The sequence below is a fragment of the Rhinoraja longicauda genome, chromosome 41 (assembly GCF_053455715.1).
Source record: "Rhinoraja longicauda isolate Sanriku21f chromosome 41, sRhiLon1.1, whole genome shotgun sequence".
NCBI classification, from domain to species: Eukaryota; Metazoa; Chordata; class Chondrichthyes; order Rajiformes; family Arhynchobatidae; genus Rhinoraja; species Rhinoraja longicauda.
In genome coordinates, this window is record NC_135993.1 from 10,713,105 (window position 1) to 10,731,191 (window position 18,087).

Below are 18,087 nucleotides of genomic sequence, written 5' to 3' on the forward strand. Positions count from 1 at the left end.
CTTTGCTGCACCAGCGGTGAAGGTTGTGCCTTAACCTGTCCCCTTCTGCCCCCCCCACAGCCCCAGTACCTGCCACAGCTGACGTGCAGCAACATCCTGCCCCCGCCGGAGAACAAGAAGAACCACCGTCAGAAGTACGACCACCACCTGCCCAACATCTGACTATATGGCAGCAAAAAGCAGCCACCCCAGCCCAACACCTACCTGTACAACCACACCTTCCCCAGCAAGTGGAAATCCTGACATCGCCCGCCAAGCCCATTCTGCATTTAGAGACTTGCTCATTCAGTTTGTGACATGGGCTTGACGCAGGATGTCGGCTCAGGACCAGCGCAGCAAATGAACAAACAGGACGTTCTGCTGGCAACAGTCCTGAAGAAGGGTCTCGACCCGAAACGTCACCTATTCCTTCTCTCCTGAGACCTGCTGAGTTACTCCAGCATTTTGTGTGTACCTTCTGCTAGCAACTGCACCTAACGCACTACGAAGAAGCGTCCCAAACCCAAAAGGTCACGTGACCATTTCCCTCCACAGAGGCTGCCTGACTTGCTGTTCCTCCGTCACTTTGTGTTATTGCTGGTGATACCAGCATCTGCAGTTGCTCGTGTCTTCTAACACACTCTGAGATGGACTTCACCACTGGAGAGGAAGAATCCAGGCCACTTGCAAGTGCCATTATTTCACCAGACTGTAGTGGATTCTACAACACCAGTCTGAAAAAGGGTCCCAACCTTAAACGTCATCTGTCCATTTCCCTCCACAGATGCTGCCCGAACCACTGAGTTCCTCCAGCACTTTGTGTTTATACATTATTGGCCAGACCACTTTATTATTTTAGTTTAGTTTAGAGATACAGCGCGAAAACTGGCTGTCCGGGCCCACCGTGTCCGCACCGACCAGCGATCCCCACACACTAACACTACCCTACACACATTAGGGACAATTTACACTGACACCAAGCCAATTAACCTACAAACCCGTACGTCTTTGGAGTGTGGGAGGAAACTGAAGATCTCGGAGAAAACCCACGCAGGTCACGGGGAGAACGTACAAACTCCGTACGGACAGCACCCGTAGTCGGGATGGAACCCGGGTCTCCGGCGCTGCATTCGCTGTAAGGCAGCAACTCTACCGCTGCGCCACCGTGCCGCATGAATGTGAGGACACCTGGATTATATAGGCACGGTGCTGCCAACAGGCTTTGGTTTTGCAACTTCTGTTTGTAGGTCTGTAGATTTTGTGCGACAGTTTTCCTAATCAGTTGGCGCATAATCTCCTCTAACAACGACAACGAAAGTAACACTTCAGTTACTGCTTCTAGGTCGCCATCCAGTGGCTAGTATTTAATTGTGCTCAATGACTGTTGTCAAGCAAGTAGGGTTGCCAACTGTCCCGTATTAGCCGGGACAGCCTGTATCTTGGGCTAAATTGGTTTGTCCCGTACAGGTACGCCCTTGTCCCGTATTAGGGCCGGGGAGCGCTGTAGGCCTGGACACTGCAGGCCCCAAAACTGTAGGCCCGGACACTGTAGGCCCGGACACTGTAGGCCCGGACACCGTAGGCCCGGACACTGCAGGCCCCGGACACTGTGGGCCCGGACACTGTAGGCCTGGACACTGTAGGCCCGGACACCGTAGGCCCGGACACTGTAGGCCCGGACACTGCAGGCCCCAAAACTGTAGGCCCGGACACTGTAGGCCCGGACACCGTAGGCCCGGACACCGCAGGCCCCGGACACTGTGGGCCCCGGACACTGTGGGCCCGGACACTGTAGGCCCGGACACTGTAGGCATTTATACCAAGCCAAACCTGTACATATTTGGAGTGTGAGAGGAAACCGAAGATCATAAGTGATAGGAGCGGAATTAGGCCATTCAGTCCATCAAGTCTACTCCGGCATTCAATCATGGCTGATCTATCTCTCCCTCCTAACCCCATTCTCCTGCCTTCTTCCCATAACTTTTAACCTCAAAATCTCGGAGAAAACCCACGCACGCACAAACTCCATACAAACAGCATCCGTGGTCAGGATGAAACTTGGGTCTTTGGCGTAGTAAGGCTGCAACTCTACCGCTGTGCCACCGTGCTGCCCAAAGCGAGGAGGGATTAAATATCTAGCAGGGTAGGATGATATTTGTGGGCAGTCATGTGCGTGACAAACATGGTGGAGAGGTTGGTGATCTGGCGGCAGATGGGAACGGCTTTCCCTGAAGCCTGAGACATGGGAGGTGCCTTTGCTTTGGGAACCGTGGATTTCCAATAATGATGGAAGGAACGACTGCGGTCCCTATTGGATTGAAGCAAAGAGAGACCTTCACCAACCAACCCGATGCCTTGACGGAGTTGCCCGTTACACATCTGAATGGTAAAGTAACAGCCCGAGGAAGCTGGAGCTACTGGGTGGTGAATGAGAAGGTGGGAGGGGAGGAGGGGAAAAGGGGGAAGGAAGGCTGTTGATGCCATCTTGGCTTCTTACATTGAGCAATGTCCTGACCAGAGATACAGCGCGGAAACAGGCCCGTTGGCCCACCGAGTCCGCACCGACCAGTGATCCCAGCACACGAACACCATCCTACACACACTAGGGATAATTTGCACTTATACCAAGTATACAAACCCAATCCAATTAACCTACAAACCTGTACGTCTTTCGAGTGTGGGAGGAAACTGAAATTTAGATTTAGAGATACAGCACAGAAACAGGCCCTTCAGCCCACTGGGTCCGAGCCGCCCAGCGATCCCCACACATTAACACTATCCTACACCCACTAGGGACAATTTTTACATTTGCCCAGCCAATTAACCTACAAACCTGCACGTCTTTGGAGTGTGGGAGGAAACCGAAGATCTCGGAGAAAACACACGCAGGTCACGGGGAGAACGTACAAACTCCGTACAGACGGCGCCCGTAGTCAGGATCGAACCTGAGTCTCCAGCGCTGCATTCGCTGTAAGGCGGAAACTCTACCGCTACACCACCGTGACCGCCCAGTTCTGGACAATGTGGTCACTGAGAATATCCTGAGCCCAGTCTCATAAGCAAGAGAAGAAATGGATGTTAGTGTTAATTGAATTAAATTATGTGTTGTGTAAAAACGTGTCTCTGCGTTGTTTTGGTTATTGGATTTGATCAAAACATTACCCTGCACAAGTTGCAATAAAGGCAAGTGTGAAAACCCTACTCACCTGCCACCCTCCACTCCGATTTGTGCCATGGATTGCACCCAAGAAATTAGGAAGGACATTATTGCTATTGAGGGCGTGCAGCGTAGGTTCACCAGGTTAATTCCCGGGATGGCGGGACTGACATATGTTGAAAGACTGGAGCGACTGGGCTTGTATTCACTGGAATTTAGAAGGATGAGAGTGGATCTTATAGAAACATATAAAATTCTTAAGGGATTGGACAGGCTAAATGCAGGAAAAATGTTCCGCCATGTTGGGGGAGTCCAGAACCAGGGGTCACAGTGTAAGAATACGGGGTCGGCCATTTAGGACTGAGATGAGGAAAATCGTTTTCACCCAGAGGGTTGCGAATCTGTGGAATTCTCTGCCACAGAAGGCAGTGGAGGCCATGTTGAATGGCGGTGCTGGATCGAAGGGCCGAATGGCCAACTCCTGCACCTATTTTCTATGTTTTTATGGATGCCTGGCTGGCTTTGCAAAGGAACGGATCTCAGTCCTTGCTTCCTGAGAGCTCCAACCACCTGAATCTGTTTCCTAGTCACGTGTGGAGCTATTCAGACTTTAGAGATACAGCACGGAAACAGGTCCTTCGGCCCACTGAGTCCGTGCCGACAGGCGGTCACCCCGTACACTAGTACTACCCTACACACTAGGAACAATTTACAGTTTTTTTACCGAAGCCAATTAACCTACAAATCTGTATGTCTTTGGAGTGTGGGAGGAAACCGGAGCACCCGGAGAAAACCCACGCAGGTCACAGGGAGAACGTACAAACTCCGTACAGACGGCGCCCGTAGTCAGGATCGAAACCAGGTGTGTGGCGCAGTAAGGCAGCAACTCTACCGCTGCGCCACCGTGCCGCACAATTGTTGTCAACTATTGTTGTCTGTGGGAACATGCTGTGCAAAACTCAGTAGGCGTAGCGGTAGAGTTGCTGCCTTACAGCGAATGCAGCGCCGGAGACCCGGGTTCCATCCCGGCTACGGGTGCTGTCTGTACGGAGTTTGTACGTTCTCTCCGTGACCTGCGTGGATTTTCTCCAAGATCTTCGGTTTTCTCCCACACTCCAAAGACGTACAGGTTTGTAGGTTAATCGACTTGGTAAATGTAAAAATTGTCCCCAGTGGGTTTAGTTAATGTGCGGGGATCGCTGGTCGGCGCGGACCCGGTGGGCCGAATGGGCCTGATTCCGTGCTATCCTATCTTTAAAGTCTAAAGTAAAGAAATGGATGAAAAATTAGCTCTTGCGTTGTTTAGTTTGTTTTCCCAGGTACCGAGGTACAGTGAAAAGCTTTTGTTGCAGGCTATCCAGTCAGCGGAAAGACAATACAAACCCATCCAGGTGATGCCACAATAAGCTGGAGTAACTCAGCGGGTCAGGCAGCATCTCTGGAGAAAAGGAATAGATGACAATGGGTGACGTTTCGGGTCAAGACCCTTCTTCAGACAGAGTCAGGGGACTCTGAAGAAGAAATCTCGACCTGAAATGTCACCCATTCCTTCTCTCCAGACTTGGTGTCTGAATGGTTGAGTAGTAACATGGAAACAGGAGAAACATAGGTGCAGGAGTAAGCCATTCGGCCATTCAACATGATCATGGCTGACCATCCTAAATCAGTATACCGTTCCAGCTTTTTCCCCATATCCCTTGATTCTGTTAGCCCAAAGAGTTAAATCTCTCTTGAAAGCATCCAGTGAATTGGTCTCCACTGCCTTCTGTGGCAGAGATTTCCACAGATTCACAACTCTCTGGGTGAAATGGTTTTTCCTCTTCTCAGTCCTAAATGGCCTACACCTTATTCTTAAACTGTGTGACCCCTGGTTCTGGACTCCCTGAACAAGGGGAACATTTGTCCTGCATCCAGCTTGTCCAATCCCTTAAGAATTTTATATGTTTCTATAAGATCCCTTCTCATCCATCTAAATTCCAGTGAATATAAGCCCAATCGAGTTAAGTTACTCCAGGTTTTTGAATTGAATTGACTCGAATAAATTTTATTGGCCAAGTATGTACACATGCAAGGAATTTGCCTTGGTGCTTTGTTCGCAAGTAACAACACATCACACAGTAAACAATTAACAATAAAACTATAATTGACACATGTGAAGAGTGAAATAAAATACCAGAGCAAAAGAAGGCTACAGACTTTTGGTTATTGAGTAGAGCTGCTGCTCGTGGAAAAAAAGATGTTTTTATGTCCGTCTGTGGCTGCTTTGACAGTCCGGAGTCGCCTTCCAGAGGGCACTGCTTCAAAGAGTTTGTGGCTAGGGTGAGAGGGGTCAGAGATGATCTTGCCCGCTCGCTTCCTGGCCCTTGGGGGGGAACGTTGCAGCCAACAACCTTCTTGGCTGATCGAACGATGCGTTGCAGCCTCCGGATGTCGTGCTTGGTGGCTGAGCCAAACCAGATCATGATGGAGAAGGTGGGGACGGACTCAATGATGGCAGTATAAAACTGGACCATCATTGCCTGTGGCAGATTGTGTTTCCTCAGCAGCCACAGGAAGATGCTATCTTTGTGTCTATCTTCGGTTTGAAAACCGGCATCTGCAGTTCCTTGTGACACAGGTGATATTGGCTACACTGTGTGTGTTGGCCAGCATACATGATATTGGCCACACTGGGTGTGTTGGCCTCCACAGGTGATATTGGCCACACTGGGTGTGTTGGCCTCCACAGGTGATATTGGCCACACTGGGTGTGTTGGCCTCCACAGGTGATATTGGCCACACTGGGTGTGTTGGCCTCCACAGGTGATATTGGCCACACTGGGTGTGTTGGCCGCCACAGGTGATATTGGCCACACTGGGTGTGTTGGCCTCCACAGGTGATATTGGCCACACTGGGTGTGTTGGCCGCCACAGGTGATATTGGCCACACTGGGTGTGTTGGGCGCCACAGGTGATATTGGCCACCATTGGAGGTGTGTTGGCCGCCACAGGTGATATTGGCCACCATTGGAGGTGTGTTGGACTCCATTGTTGCTGGGCACCTGGACTCTGTGGGCATCATCCCCAAGGTCAGGTGGATCTCAACACTGCCCCCCTCAGGTGCAGGGAGGTACCTGCTGGAGGCCGAGCGACGCACGCGCATGCTCATTCATAGCTCCTCAGGCGCGAAGAGTGCGCATGCTCATTAACAGCAGCTCAAGTACAAATAGTGCGCATGCTCTTCTCCATCACCCGGAGGGTAGAGCGCGCATGATCCTCAACAGCCTCTCAGGCACGGCTGGTGCGCATGCTCCCAAATGACCGTCCAAGAGGCTGGAGTGCGCATGCTCTCTAATAGCTGCTGAGGTGCGATGAGTGCGCATGTTCGACTCGGCAAAGATACTAGAGGAGCAAGATGAACCACTCGCCTGTACTGAAGTCCGCCATTTTAGTAGGCAAAACCCGCCGTTCGCTCTGCCTCTCGCAGTGTAATCAGTGTTTTGAGGGAACAGTATGTGTGATTATACCATTAAAATGCAGAATATACCTCATCTATCAACTCACAGATTTTTGTGATTTTTCTTTTTTTAAGTTTCTGCAAGTTTCTGCCGACTAAAATGGCGCCGTGACAGACGACGGTTTTTAGGGTCGAGTGGTCTATCTTGCTTCTCTAGTGTCTTTGCTCCGCAGCGCCGTCGAACGCGCGTGCGCGGCCTCGGTGCTGCGCAGGCGTGGGCGGGTGCCGCTGGCGGGCTGTGCGCAGTCGTGGGGGGGGGAGGTCCAGCGGTCAGTGCGCAGGCGTGGGAGAGCGCCGCTGGCGGGCAGTGCGCAGGCGCGGGGAGGTCCGGCGTGCAGTGCGCAGGTGCGGGGTCCGGCGGGCTGCCGAGAGCGGGAGCGGGAGCGGGAGACCACGGTAACGTCCACACGGGCCGCGGTGACTGCGAGCGAGCGAGCGGGCAGCCAAGCCAAGGCCCAGGGCCGCGGGCGCCGCTCCCCCTCCGTCTCCGTGCGCTGGCCGTGCGGATCCCCATCCGTGGCGCCGGCGGCGGAGCGCGGCCTAGGACCACAGGCCTTTGTCCCTGCGTTGCGGCGTCGAGTGACGGCTGAGCTGAGGGGGAGCTGGCGGCCGGCTGCGGAGTCGCCTCAGCCCCGGGCTGGCCGGGGGGGGGGGGGGGGGGTGGAGGGAAGGGGGGGGGGGGGGGCAGGGCTCGCCTTAGTCGTTCACTGGTGTCTGTGATGTTTAAACCCGTCCTTCATTATTCTTCACATTCTTCTCCTTCCTATTTGTGGAACAATATCGCACGCGGCAAAACTAAACCCAAAACACCAGGGACAGACGGTCAATGGGATCGGTGATGTCTAAACCCTGGCTTCCCATTCATTCAAACCCTTCCTCACATCGTGTACTACTTGTGGTTAAACAGAGTAATACCGCACAGGACAAAACTACAACGCGATCCGTGATGTTAAACCCCATCCCATTCATTCGTCCTCACAACTTGTACTACTTGTTGTGGTTAAACATGGAGCCATACCGCACAGGACTAAGCTAAACAACAGGAACTTTGGCCCCAATGTTTCCCGCAGGAGCTTGAGGGTCTGGGGTCACAGTGTCCCCGAATCTCCCCCGGTTCCTCGGCTCTTTGGATAAATTACTGGAAATACACCCTGATATCCACCTTAATCCGTCGCACCAATCGGCGAGAGAACCAGAGTCAGTCTCAGGTCGAAGAACTCATCAGTCATCGATCTGAAGCGTTTACTGTTTTGTTTTGTCTCCTCAGATTCAACCTTAACATTTCCAGCCTTTTCTTTTTTTAAATCCCAAATTCGTATTTATGTTACATTAAATTATAGTGAGGTTAAAGCCTGAAACGTTATTTAATGTATTTAAGTAAGCATGTCAATGTATTGAAAGCACTTTGGTTTTTTTTAAATTAAATTTAGGACCTGTGGAAAAGTTGGACAGTCTATCCAAGTGTCTGTGCAGTTTAGAAAAGTGAGGTGGTTTAATTCAATTATGTAGGACTTGGAACGTCTTGATGGGATTACGGTGGCAAGATTGTTTTATTCCTTGCAGTATAATCCAGAACTGTACATACAAGATCTGAGTTTTAATAGTATACTAGACAAAGTGGGCCCGTTGGGCCCATTCCCCACTCCCCCATTCTCTCGTCCCCCATCCCCACTCTTACTCTCCACACACTCTCCCCTTTGGCCCGTCCTCTTAGGGTTTCCATTGTATCCGGGAGGGGGTGAGGGAGTGAAGGGGGGAGGGAGGGAGAGGGAGGTTTTGGGGAGGGAGGTGTGGAGAGATCGAGGGGGAGGGAGTGGTGGAGGGAGGGATGTGTTGAGGATGGAGGGAGGGGGGAAGGGTGATGAGAGATGGGGTGGTATTTGTGGAGGGAGGGAGGGGAGGGAGGGATATGGACCTCCCCTTTTCCCAGTACCCCTCTTTTCCCCACCACCAATTCCCGCTTGCTGTTTAAGAATAAGGGTCAGCTGTTATGACAAATTAGGTTATTCGTTCTCTTGGTGTGTTGTGAATCAATCGAACCCTTCAAAGGAAGGTGAAATTAATCTTTGTATTTGTTGGGAGGTTGCAGACTTTAACAAGAAAGTAATTGAAAGGTTATGACAGTTGGGCAGACTGAAATTGAGGTTACACTCAGATCAGCCGAGATCTTATTACAAGCTAACGCTGGCCAGTGGGCTTAAGTTTCAATTACAAAAATTGAATGGGATTAATAATGTTTAAACCCTTCCCAATGTAATATTCTCCCACGACTTTCAATCCCTGTGGTTGAACATGGATTAATACAACACTGGAACAGGACCACTGGCCCTATAATGTCTGTACCAACCATGATGCAGTCGGTATCCCTCTATTCCCTGCCTATTCATGTGCCTGTCAAAATGCTTCTTAAATGTTGCTATTGTGTCTGATTCCACCACAACCAATGTACTCCTATCACACGGTGTACAAAAAGAAAACAACTTGCATTGTAAAAAGACAAAGTGTCTTAACTAACTGAGCATCTCTGAAGAACATGGACGTTTTGGGTGAGGACCCGTCTTCAGATGTCATCTATCCATGTTCTCCAGAGATATTGCCTTACCTGCTAAGGTTAAGCACATGCAAGCTCCACACAGACAACACCCGAGGTCAGGATTAAATCCTTGTCTTTGGCACTGCAAGGCAGCTGCTCTACCAGCTGTACCACTGTGCCGCCCCTGTTCCCCAGTCAACCCAGTGATGGGGTTCCCCTTCCATTAGCCTTGTCATTCAATTATTCACAATTTCTCCCACCATCAATACACCACCATCCTGCCCTCACCTTTCAGCATTTCGAAGGGAGCATTTCTTCATGTTTCATTCCTTTATCTCTGCCAACCACTTCTCATGAACACCTTGCATTCAACCATGGGAGGTTGAACAGCACTTGCCATTTTACCTTACCCTCTTCCTGCCTTCACAAGATCGCAACTCCTTCCAGAAGAAGCAGCAATTCACTTGCACATTCACCCATGGCATATTGCCTTCTCCCTCCTTTACATTTGGACAAAATAAATGATGATTCAGAACACCAACAAGGCTGTTTCTGAATTTCCAGGTCGCTGTCATTTTAATTCTCCCTCTCTTTTGTCCTTTGACTTCAGTCTAGCTGCCTACATTGCTTCAACCAAGCATGTTACAACCTGTGCGGGCAATATATTTTTTTTCTCCTCGGATGTGATTTGTACATTTCATGGTTTTTTTCTCCCATTAATGGTTTTAAAGTGATTGCTACCGTGACAACTGGAGTCTGTGCCCCATGACAGACATTCCCTTTTCTCTCCACTCTAAAACAGAGCAAGGGACTTGAGTATACAACCCAGAGGGGCACTATTATTGAGGGTCAGGGTGAAGGAGATGTTATAAACAATTCTAACTGACTGAGGTCTGCCGGTCAAGAAGACAGTCGCTGATCGAAGCCCCCGTGCCAATGTACAGATGTTTAGGGATAAGCTTATTTGATATTTCAGTTAGACAGATACATGGATTGGACAGGTTTGGAGGGATATGGACCAAGCGTAGGCAGGTGGGACTAGTGTAGCTGGGACATGTTGGCCGGTGTGGGCAAGTTGGGCCGAATGGCCTCTTTCCACACTATATCACTCTATGACTCTGATATTATAGTGCTGACCTCTAAGCTGTACTCAGTGAATAGGATCCTGTCATAGATGTTACAATTGTCAAGTGATCCAAAACTGATTGTGGTGCTAGAGAGCTGGCATCCTCTGCACCTATTTTTTCCTGCATGCAAATTGTAAGTGGGTTTATTACCATGAAGACTGGCGCAGTCGTGGTCTATTATCAGTCTTTCAAACCGGTCGTGAACGCAGATGTGCAGTCAGGATATACAGGACAGAGCCAGCAAGGGGTTAGGTGGGGCGGAGTTTATTTGCGTGTTTAAAGTGGTATTGAGTTCATCTGGTAGAGATGCATCGGTGCCAGGGATTGCCGCCGATTTCAACTTGCAGCTTGTACTGATGTTCAGGTCCCAGCATAGTCACTTGCCATCCACTTGACTGAAATGAGCCTTCAGCTGGGAAGCTTTGCCTGGCATCCCTGATAGCCTTGTACAATGCAGCATCATCACCCTTGAAAACCTTGATCTCTCCCCACAAATGCTGACTGACCCATTTTCTGTCTGGTCTGCAGTGTTTTGCCCCCAGCTATTTCATTTATTTAGACATGATTTTTGTGTCTCTCACCCAGAGAGTTGTGAATCTGTGGAATTCTCTGCCACAGAAGGCAGTGGAGGCCAATTTACTGGATGTTTTCAAGAGAGAGAGTTAGACTTGGCTCTTAGGGCTAACGGAATCAAGGGATATGGGGAGAAAGCAGGAACGGGGTACTGATTTTGGATGATCAGCCATGATCATATTGAATGGTGGTGCTAGCTCGAAGGGCAGAATGGCCTCCTGCACCTATTTTCTATGTGATGGCTCCGAGTTAATGTTGCTTAATTTTTATTTTTAATATAAATTGTCTCTTTTATGAGTGGGATTTTAATAGTCCAGTACAGGCCACCCTCGGGTAATGAATTGGTTCCGTTTTTACAGGTGCCCGTAAGTTGATTTTCTCCAAAGTTGAAAAGTACATAAAAATCATTGGTAAGCAAACCCTCTGCAGTATTGTAATGAATTGGAATTCTCTGCCTCAGAAGGCAGTGGAGGCCAATTCTCTGAATGCATTCAAGAGAGAGCTAGATAGGGCTCTTAAGGATAGTGGAGTCAGGGGGTATGGGGAGAAGGCAGGAACGGGGTACTGATTGAGAATGATCAGCCATGATCACATTGAATGGCGGTGCTGGCTCGAATGGCCTCCTCCTGCACCTATTGTCTATTGAATTACATCAAAAGCACATAAGACAGATTTTTTTTTTTAAGCAATTACTAAAAGTGGAGGGAGAGGGGAAACTAATTCTGATGTCGTTGGTAATGAACTTGTGTATGTACGTCAGTCGTTTGAATTTACTCGTGTGGGATTGCCACATTCATCATAGTTAGAGCTGCCTTTTTCATGGGGGCGGTGAGGAGTTGGCAGTGCTGTCAGCTAGATAACTGAAGTAAAATGTGTGGGTCATGGTCAAAAGTTACTTTTGTTTCTCCTTGTTTCACAGTTTGGCCATGCCGCCCAAGGGCAGCGCAGTGGTAGAGTTGCTGCCTTAGCGCTTGCAACGCTAGAGACCCGGGTTCCATCCTGACTACGGGTGCTTGTCTGTACAGAGTTTGTACGGTCTTCCCATGACCCGCGTGGCTTTTCTCCAAGATCTTCGGTTTCCTCCCACATTCTAAAGACGTGCAGGTGTGTAGGTTCATTGGCTTGGTATAAATGTAAATTGTCCCTAGTGTGTCTGAGATAGTGTTAATGTGCGAGGATCGTTGGTCAGTTTAGACTCAGTGGTCCGAAGGGCCTCTTTCAGATCTGTATCTCTAAACTATCTAAGATAGTCCCATTTTTCTGCATTTGGTCCATAACTCACTAAACCTTTCCTATCCATGTACCTGTCTCTTTTAAATGGTGTGTAAATGTAAAGTGTCTTTGAAATGTTATTGTACCTGCCTCTACCGCATACTCTGGCGGATGGTCCCATATACCCACCACCCTCTGAGTGAAAAGTTCCAGTAATTCATGTGCTGCATTGGTGCTACCTCTTGCACCCATGCAGAACTCACTGACTTCATACACTTCACCTCCAATTTCCATCCTGCCCTTAAATATACCTGGACTATCTCCGACATCTCCCTCCCGTTTCTGGACCTCACCATCTCCATCACAGGAGACAGATTAGTGACGGACATCTACTATAAACCCACTGACTCGCACAGCTATCTGGACTACACTTCTTCCCACCCGGTCCCCTGCAAAAAGTGTATCCCCTACTCCCAATTCCTCTGTCTACGCCGCATCTGCGCCCGGGATGAGGTGTTTCACACTAGGGCTTCCGAGATGTCCTCGTTCTTCAGGAAACGGGGCTTCCCCTCCTCCATTATAGATGAGGCTCTCACTAGGGTCTCTTCTACATCTCGCACCTCCGCTCTTGCTCCCCCTCCCCCCACTCGCAACAAGGACAGAATCCCCCTCGTTCTTACCTTCCACCCCACCAGCCAACGGATCCAACATATCATCCACCAACATTTCCGTCACCTAAAACGGGACCCCACCACTGGCCATATCTTCCCATCCCCTCCCCTCTCTGCGTTCCGCAGAGACCGTTCCCTCCGTAACTCCCTGGTGCACTCGTCCCTTCCTACCCAAACCACCCCAACCCCGGACACTCCCCTGCAACCGCAACACCTGTCCCTTTACCTCCCCCCTCAACTCCATCCAAGGACCCAAACAGTCTTTCCAGGTGAGACAAAGGTTCACCTGCACCTCCTCCAACCTCATCTATTGCATCCGCTGCTCTAGATGTCAACTTATTTACATCGGCGAAACCAAGCGCAGGCTCGGCGATCGCTTCGCTGAACACCTGCGCTCGGTCTGCATTAACAAAACTGATCTCCCGGTGGCCGAGCACTTCAACTCCCCCTCCCATTCCCAGTCTGACCTTTCTGTCATGGGCCTCCTCCAGTGCCATAGTGAGGCCCACCGGAAGTTGGAGGAACAGCACCTCATATTTCGCCTGGGCAGTTTGCATCCCAGTGGTATGAACGTCGACTTCTCCAACTTTAGATAGTTCCTCTGTCCCTCCCTTCCCCTCCTCCTTCCCAGATCTTCCTGTCTCCACCTATATCCTTCCTTTGTCCCGCTCCCCTGACATCAGTCTGAAGAAGGGTCTCGACCCGAAACGTCACCTATTCCTTCTCTCCCGAGATGCTGCCTGACCCGCTGAGTTACTCCAGCATTTTGTGAATTAATGGCAATAACTAGTGATGTTTTGAACTGCGTAATTACAAGTACAAAAGGAGCACATTGGGCCTTGTTCTATAGTTCTGTGATTGGTAAAGCTAATTTTTCATACCGTTGGAGAATTGTCGTCCTTTTACTTCTGCCCTTGGTGCACATCTCTCAAAGATGTTTAGTTTTGAAATGATACTGAAAAATTGCCCTTGATGGGGGGAAAAAGTTGGCTTCCGCTTGGCCCCCAACCCCAATTAGGTTTGAAGACATGGTGGTGAAGAGGTCATATGGCATGATTGCCTTTATCAAAATGAGCATCGAGTACAAGAGTTGGGACATCATGTTATGCCTGCATAAGATGTTGGTGAGACTGTACTATGGGGGGGGGGGGGTGTAATTAAACGAGAGAGGGTGCAGAAAAGATTCACGGGGATGCTGGCACGTTGTTACAATAGACAATAGGTGCAGGAGGAGGCCATTCGGCCCTTCGAGCCAGCACCGCCATTCAATGTGATCATGGCTAATCATTCTCAATCAGTACCCCGTTCCTGCCTTCGCCCCATACCCCCTGACTCCGCTATCCTTAAGAGCTCTATCTAGCTCTCTCTTGAATGCATTCGGAGAATTGGCCTCCACTGCCTTCTGAGGCAGAGAATTCCACAGTTTTACAACTCTCTGGAAGTGGGCTTGAATTGTAAAGAAACACTGCATAGGCTGGGGCTGGTTTTCTTGGCGTGACGGAGGCTAAGAGGTGCAGTGCAGAGGTAAATAAAATCATGAGACCTAAATAATATGATGGGTAGTCAAGCTTTTTTCAGGGTAGTGGCATCTACAAGTAGTTGGCCTGGGTTTAAGATGAGAGAGAAAAGACTTGAAGGAAACCCGAGGTGCAAGTTTTATCGACGATCTGACTAAAATTTTAACCCATTCTTTTTTTGTGACACACTTCTGTAAATATGTAGAACTGGGTGAGCTTCAGATACAACAATATAGACAATAGGTACAGGAGTAGGCCATTCGGCCCTTCGAGCAAGCACCACCATTCAATGTGATCATGGCCGATCATTCACAATCAGTACCCGGTTCCTGCCTTCTCCCCATACCCCCTGACTCCGCTATCCTTAAGAGCTCTATCTAGCTCACTCTTGAATGCATTCAGAGAATTGGCGTCCACTGCCTTCTGAGCCAGAGAATTCCACAGGTTTACAACTCTCTGAGTGAAAACGTTTTTCCTCATCTCCGTTCTAAATGGCCTACCCCTTATTCTTAAACTGTGGCCCCTGTTTCTGGACTCCCCCAACATTGGGAACATGTTTCCTGCCTCTAACGTGTCCAACCCCTTAATAATCTTATATGGTTCAATAAGATCCCCTCTCATCCGTCTAAATTCCAGTGTATACAAGCCTAGTCGCTCCAGTCTTTCAACATTCGACAGTCCCGCCATTCCGGGAATTAACCTAGTAAACCCTCACTAGCAAGAATATCCTTCCTTAAATCTGGAGACCAAAACTGCACACAGTACTCCAGGTGCGGTCTCACTAGGGCCCTGTACAACTGCAGAAAGACCTATTTGCTCCTAGTGTGTCATTATATAATGTGTGTCATTGATTCTGTAAATTAAGATACTGAAGATGTGCTTAAAGTGAATGCCAGATTAGATGGAGAGTTTTAAGGGTTTGGGTAGATCATTGTGGGAATAGGGTGTGTTTTCAGTTGAAACACTTTAACTTCAATGACATGTAAACAGAAGATTCAGGCAGTCTCTGTGGATAGAGAAGTGGAGTTAACCTTTTCTGACTTCTCTGCTTTGTCTGAATATTTCTTGTTTTCACTGAAAAAGTTAAGTCTTGGAGGTCGATGAGAAAAATTCAGTCCAAAATTACGTGATGATGCCATAAATTACAGAACCAAGTTAACACAAATCATAAATTTTACTCTAATCCCAAGGGAATAAATGGCCTGCTCATTTTGTGGTAGATTGTAATAGCTTCATTCCAAATTAGACTTAATTGTTCTTTATTAACTTTAACACATAGTACAAAGATATCTTTTAAATAGAGTTTATGGTAAGATTTGTCCATTTCATTCTAGTTTTAAACAGCATAATGGAATCGCAAGGACTTTGCCAAATTTATAACGTGCAAAATACTTGTGTTCATCTCTCAGGTCACTGTGTATAATGATGTATGTTTGATTATTATGTTGTCAACAGCAAAATATATACAGCAATTGATCTTTTATTAATAGATTCAATTTCTAATCAAGCACCGCAGGCAAGAAAAATACTTTGCTCTTTTGACTAGTGGAGCACTAGACTTGAACCTAATAAGTTCCTGGCTGGAGAGATACTAGATTTCACGTGGTGAAATCTAGTAGAAAGGAGAATTGTCTTGATGTTCAAGCCAAGGAATTCTAAGGTGACCTGAAAATAAAATGCTGGAAATGCTCGAAGTTAATCAGGATATATCAACAGAGAAACAATTAACGTTTCAATATTTTTTAATGAATGTATTGTGTCTTATGAAGTATTGACAGACAGATATGCTTGTCAAGACTTCATGTGTAGATTCTTTTCAGACAAATTCATTTCTGAAGATTTTATCCGCAGAATCATCGAATTGCTGCTCAGTATAATCTAGGGAAATGAAAACTAGGCTGCAGTTTTGCCCTCCAATCTGTCCTGGTTTAAAATGAAGCCTTATGCAAATATTTTTTTCCTGCACTCATGCAGGTGAGATTTGCCTGCTATTAAAACTGCTCTGTATGGAGCCATGTGCTCTCCTTGGCATTGGTCCTTGTCAGATTGGCTGCAGAAGAGGTGGCTCAAGTTTCCAGAGAATGTACTGGGCACAACAACATTTGATATAGTTTTTAAAAATACTAACCTGCTTCCTGTAAGATATTGCAGAGAATCAAAATGTTTTCGTTGCTAAAGTAAAGCTGACAAGCTGGGTAAGAAGTATCTTCTCTGATGCTTTAATCTTTTCAATGTTAGTGTCCTAAATTTATTGCTTCAGGGGTTCATCCTATTTCAAACATGTCCTGCTGAATTTTCATTGTGTGAGCTCTTGGTGATTTGTAATTACTTTGTGGTGCTTTATATGGGCGTATTGCTGTATCCTGGTTTATATAAATATATATTTTATATCAATCTCTTTGGGGCAGGGGTTGTACAAATTTGGCTGTCTTCTTGCGTATGGCGTGCACAGCCTAAAGTTGTAGGTCAAGGGTAGACATCCAGGGCACTCGGGCCTTGATGCCTCCAGGGGAAAGCCTCAGTGAGCAGCCATTCACCATGTGTGGGATGGTCTGGTCTGATATCCGCAGTCGCAAGCAGGGCTGTTTAAGATTTTGATGGAGGCGAATGATAGGAAAAGAGGGGTAATGTATGTACATGAACTTTTTAAAACCTCCTAGTTCAAATGTTTGAATGACATAGGGCCCAGAGTTGTAATATTCATCTACCTCAAAATATTGTTTTGTTTTTGCTTTGTTTTTTTAAAATAGGAGCTGAAAAATGTCTTATTACTCCAGAAGCTCCAGGGCTTCAGACTGCAAGGTCTATGTTGGTGATTTGGGAACGGGAGCTGCCAAAGGGGAGCTGGAACGTGCTTTCAGCTACTACGGCCCCCTTAGGAATGTGTGGGTAGCGCGCAACCCTCCGGGTTTCGCTTTTGTAGAGTTTGAGGACCCCAGGGACGCTGAAGATGCCGTGCGTGGGATGGATGGCAAGTAAGTATCTTGGAACCTCTCCCACTACAACACCAGCATGCTCCGTTTCCACTGGAAACCGTGAGCTGGGGTGCTCTGAATAGTAAGTGGCTGCGTCATTAATTCATCAATAGCCTTTTGTCTCAACAGATTCATGTCTGAAAAGGGTCTCGACCCGAAACGCCACCCATTCCTTCTCTCCAGAGATGCTGCCTGACCCGCTGAGTTACTCCAGCACTTTGTGTCTGTCTTCATGATCGTTGGTCTGTTCGACGATAGCCTTCTCAGATCCCACTTCATCTTGTCCTGTTACCTTCCATTCCCTCTTGCACTGAACTTGTATTCCCTTAAATATGTTTTTGTGGAATGTGGGACAATTGTGCTGTTCCATATCCTCAGCACTATTTGGGAAAATGGTTTTTTTCCTGAATTGCTGAGGATTAATAAGTGACCACTTTAAAATATTAGAAGTAAGAGTAGGTGATGCGATGCCTCATCTGTTCGTTGTCCAATAAACACTTGATGGTCCTGTAGTCCATAAACCCTCAATCCGAAAACATAAGGTGCTGGAGTAACTCTACGAGTCAGGTAGCATCTCGGGATAACATGGAGAAATTACATTTTGGGTTGAAGCCCTCCTTCACTCTGGTTCACTCACCTATCCATCTTCTCCAGAGATGCTGCCTGACCCGCTGAGTTACTCCAACACTCTGGGTGGTCACGGTGGCGCAGCGGTAGAGTTGCTGCCTTACAACGAATGCAGTGCCGGACACCGGGTTCGATCCTGACTACGGGCGCTGTCTGTACGGAGTTTGTATGTTCTCCCCGTGACCCGCGTGGGTTTTCTCCGGGAGCCTCCGGTTTCCTC

The 18,087-nt window shown here is 48.2% G+C and overlaps 2 protein-coding genes across 6 annotated transcripts in view; both read left to right on the forward strand.

The window, feature by feature from the left end:
- LOC144611782 (cyclin-dependent kinase-like 1) overlaps positions 1-3,076 on the forward strand; it is a 52,110-nt gene extending 49,034 nt beyond the window's left edge. For both annotated transcript variants that reach the window (XM_078431032.1, XM_078431031.1), the window contains one exon: positions 61-3,076. In XM_078431032.1, the coding sequence (XP_078287158.1) occupies positions 61-162 (102 nt within the window). In that variant the 3' untranslated portion in view covers positions 163-3,076. The remainder of the gene's footprint in view (positions 1-60) is intronic.
- Positions 3,077-6,946: 3,870 nt separating this feature from the next.
- The window catches only part of srsf7a (serine and arginine rich splicing factor 7a), a 33,607-nt gene continuing 22,466 nt past the window's right edge, over positions 6,947-18,087 (forward strand). For 2 of the 4 annotated variants that reach the window (XM_078431201.1, XM_078431204.1), the window contains exons 1-2: positions 6,947-7,028; positions 17,016-17,240. In XM_078431201.1, the coding sequence (XP_078287327.1) occupies positions 17,026-17,240 (215 nt within the window). In that variant the 5' untranslated portion in view covers positions 6,947-7,028; positions 17,016-17,025. Of the gene's footprint in view, positions 7,029-11,784; positions 11,970-14,114; positions 17,241-18,087 lie in introns of those variants that run through there. The other 2 variants (XM_078431203.1, XM_078431202.1) reach the window with 2 other exon arrangements.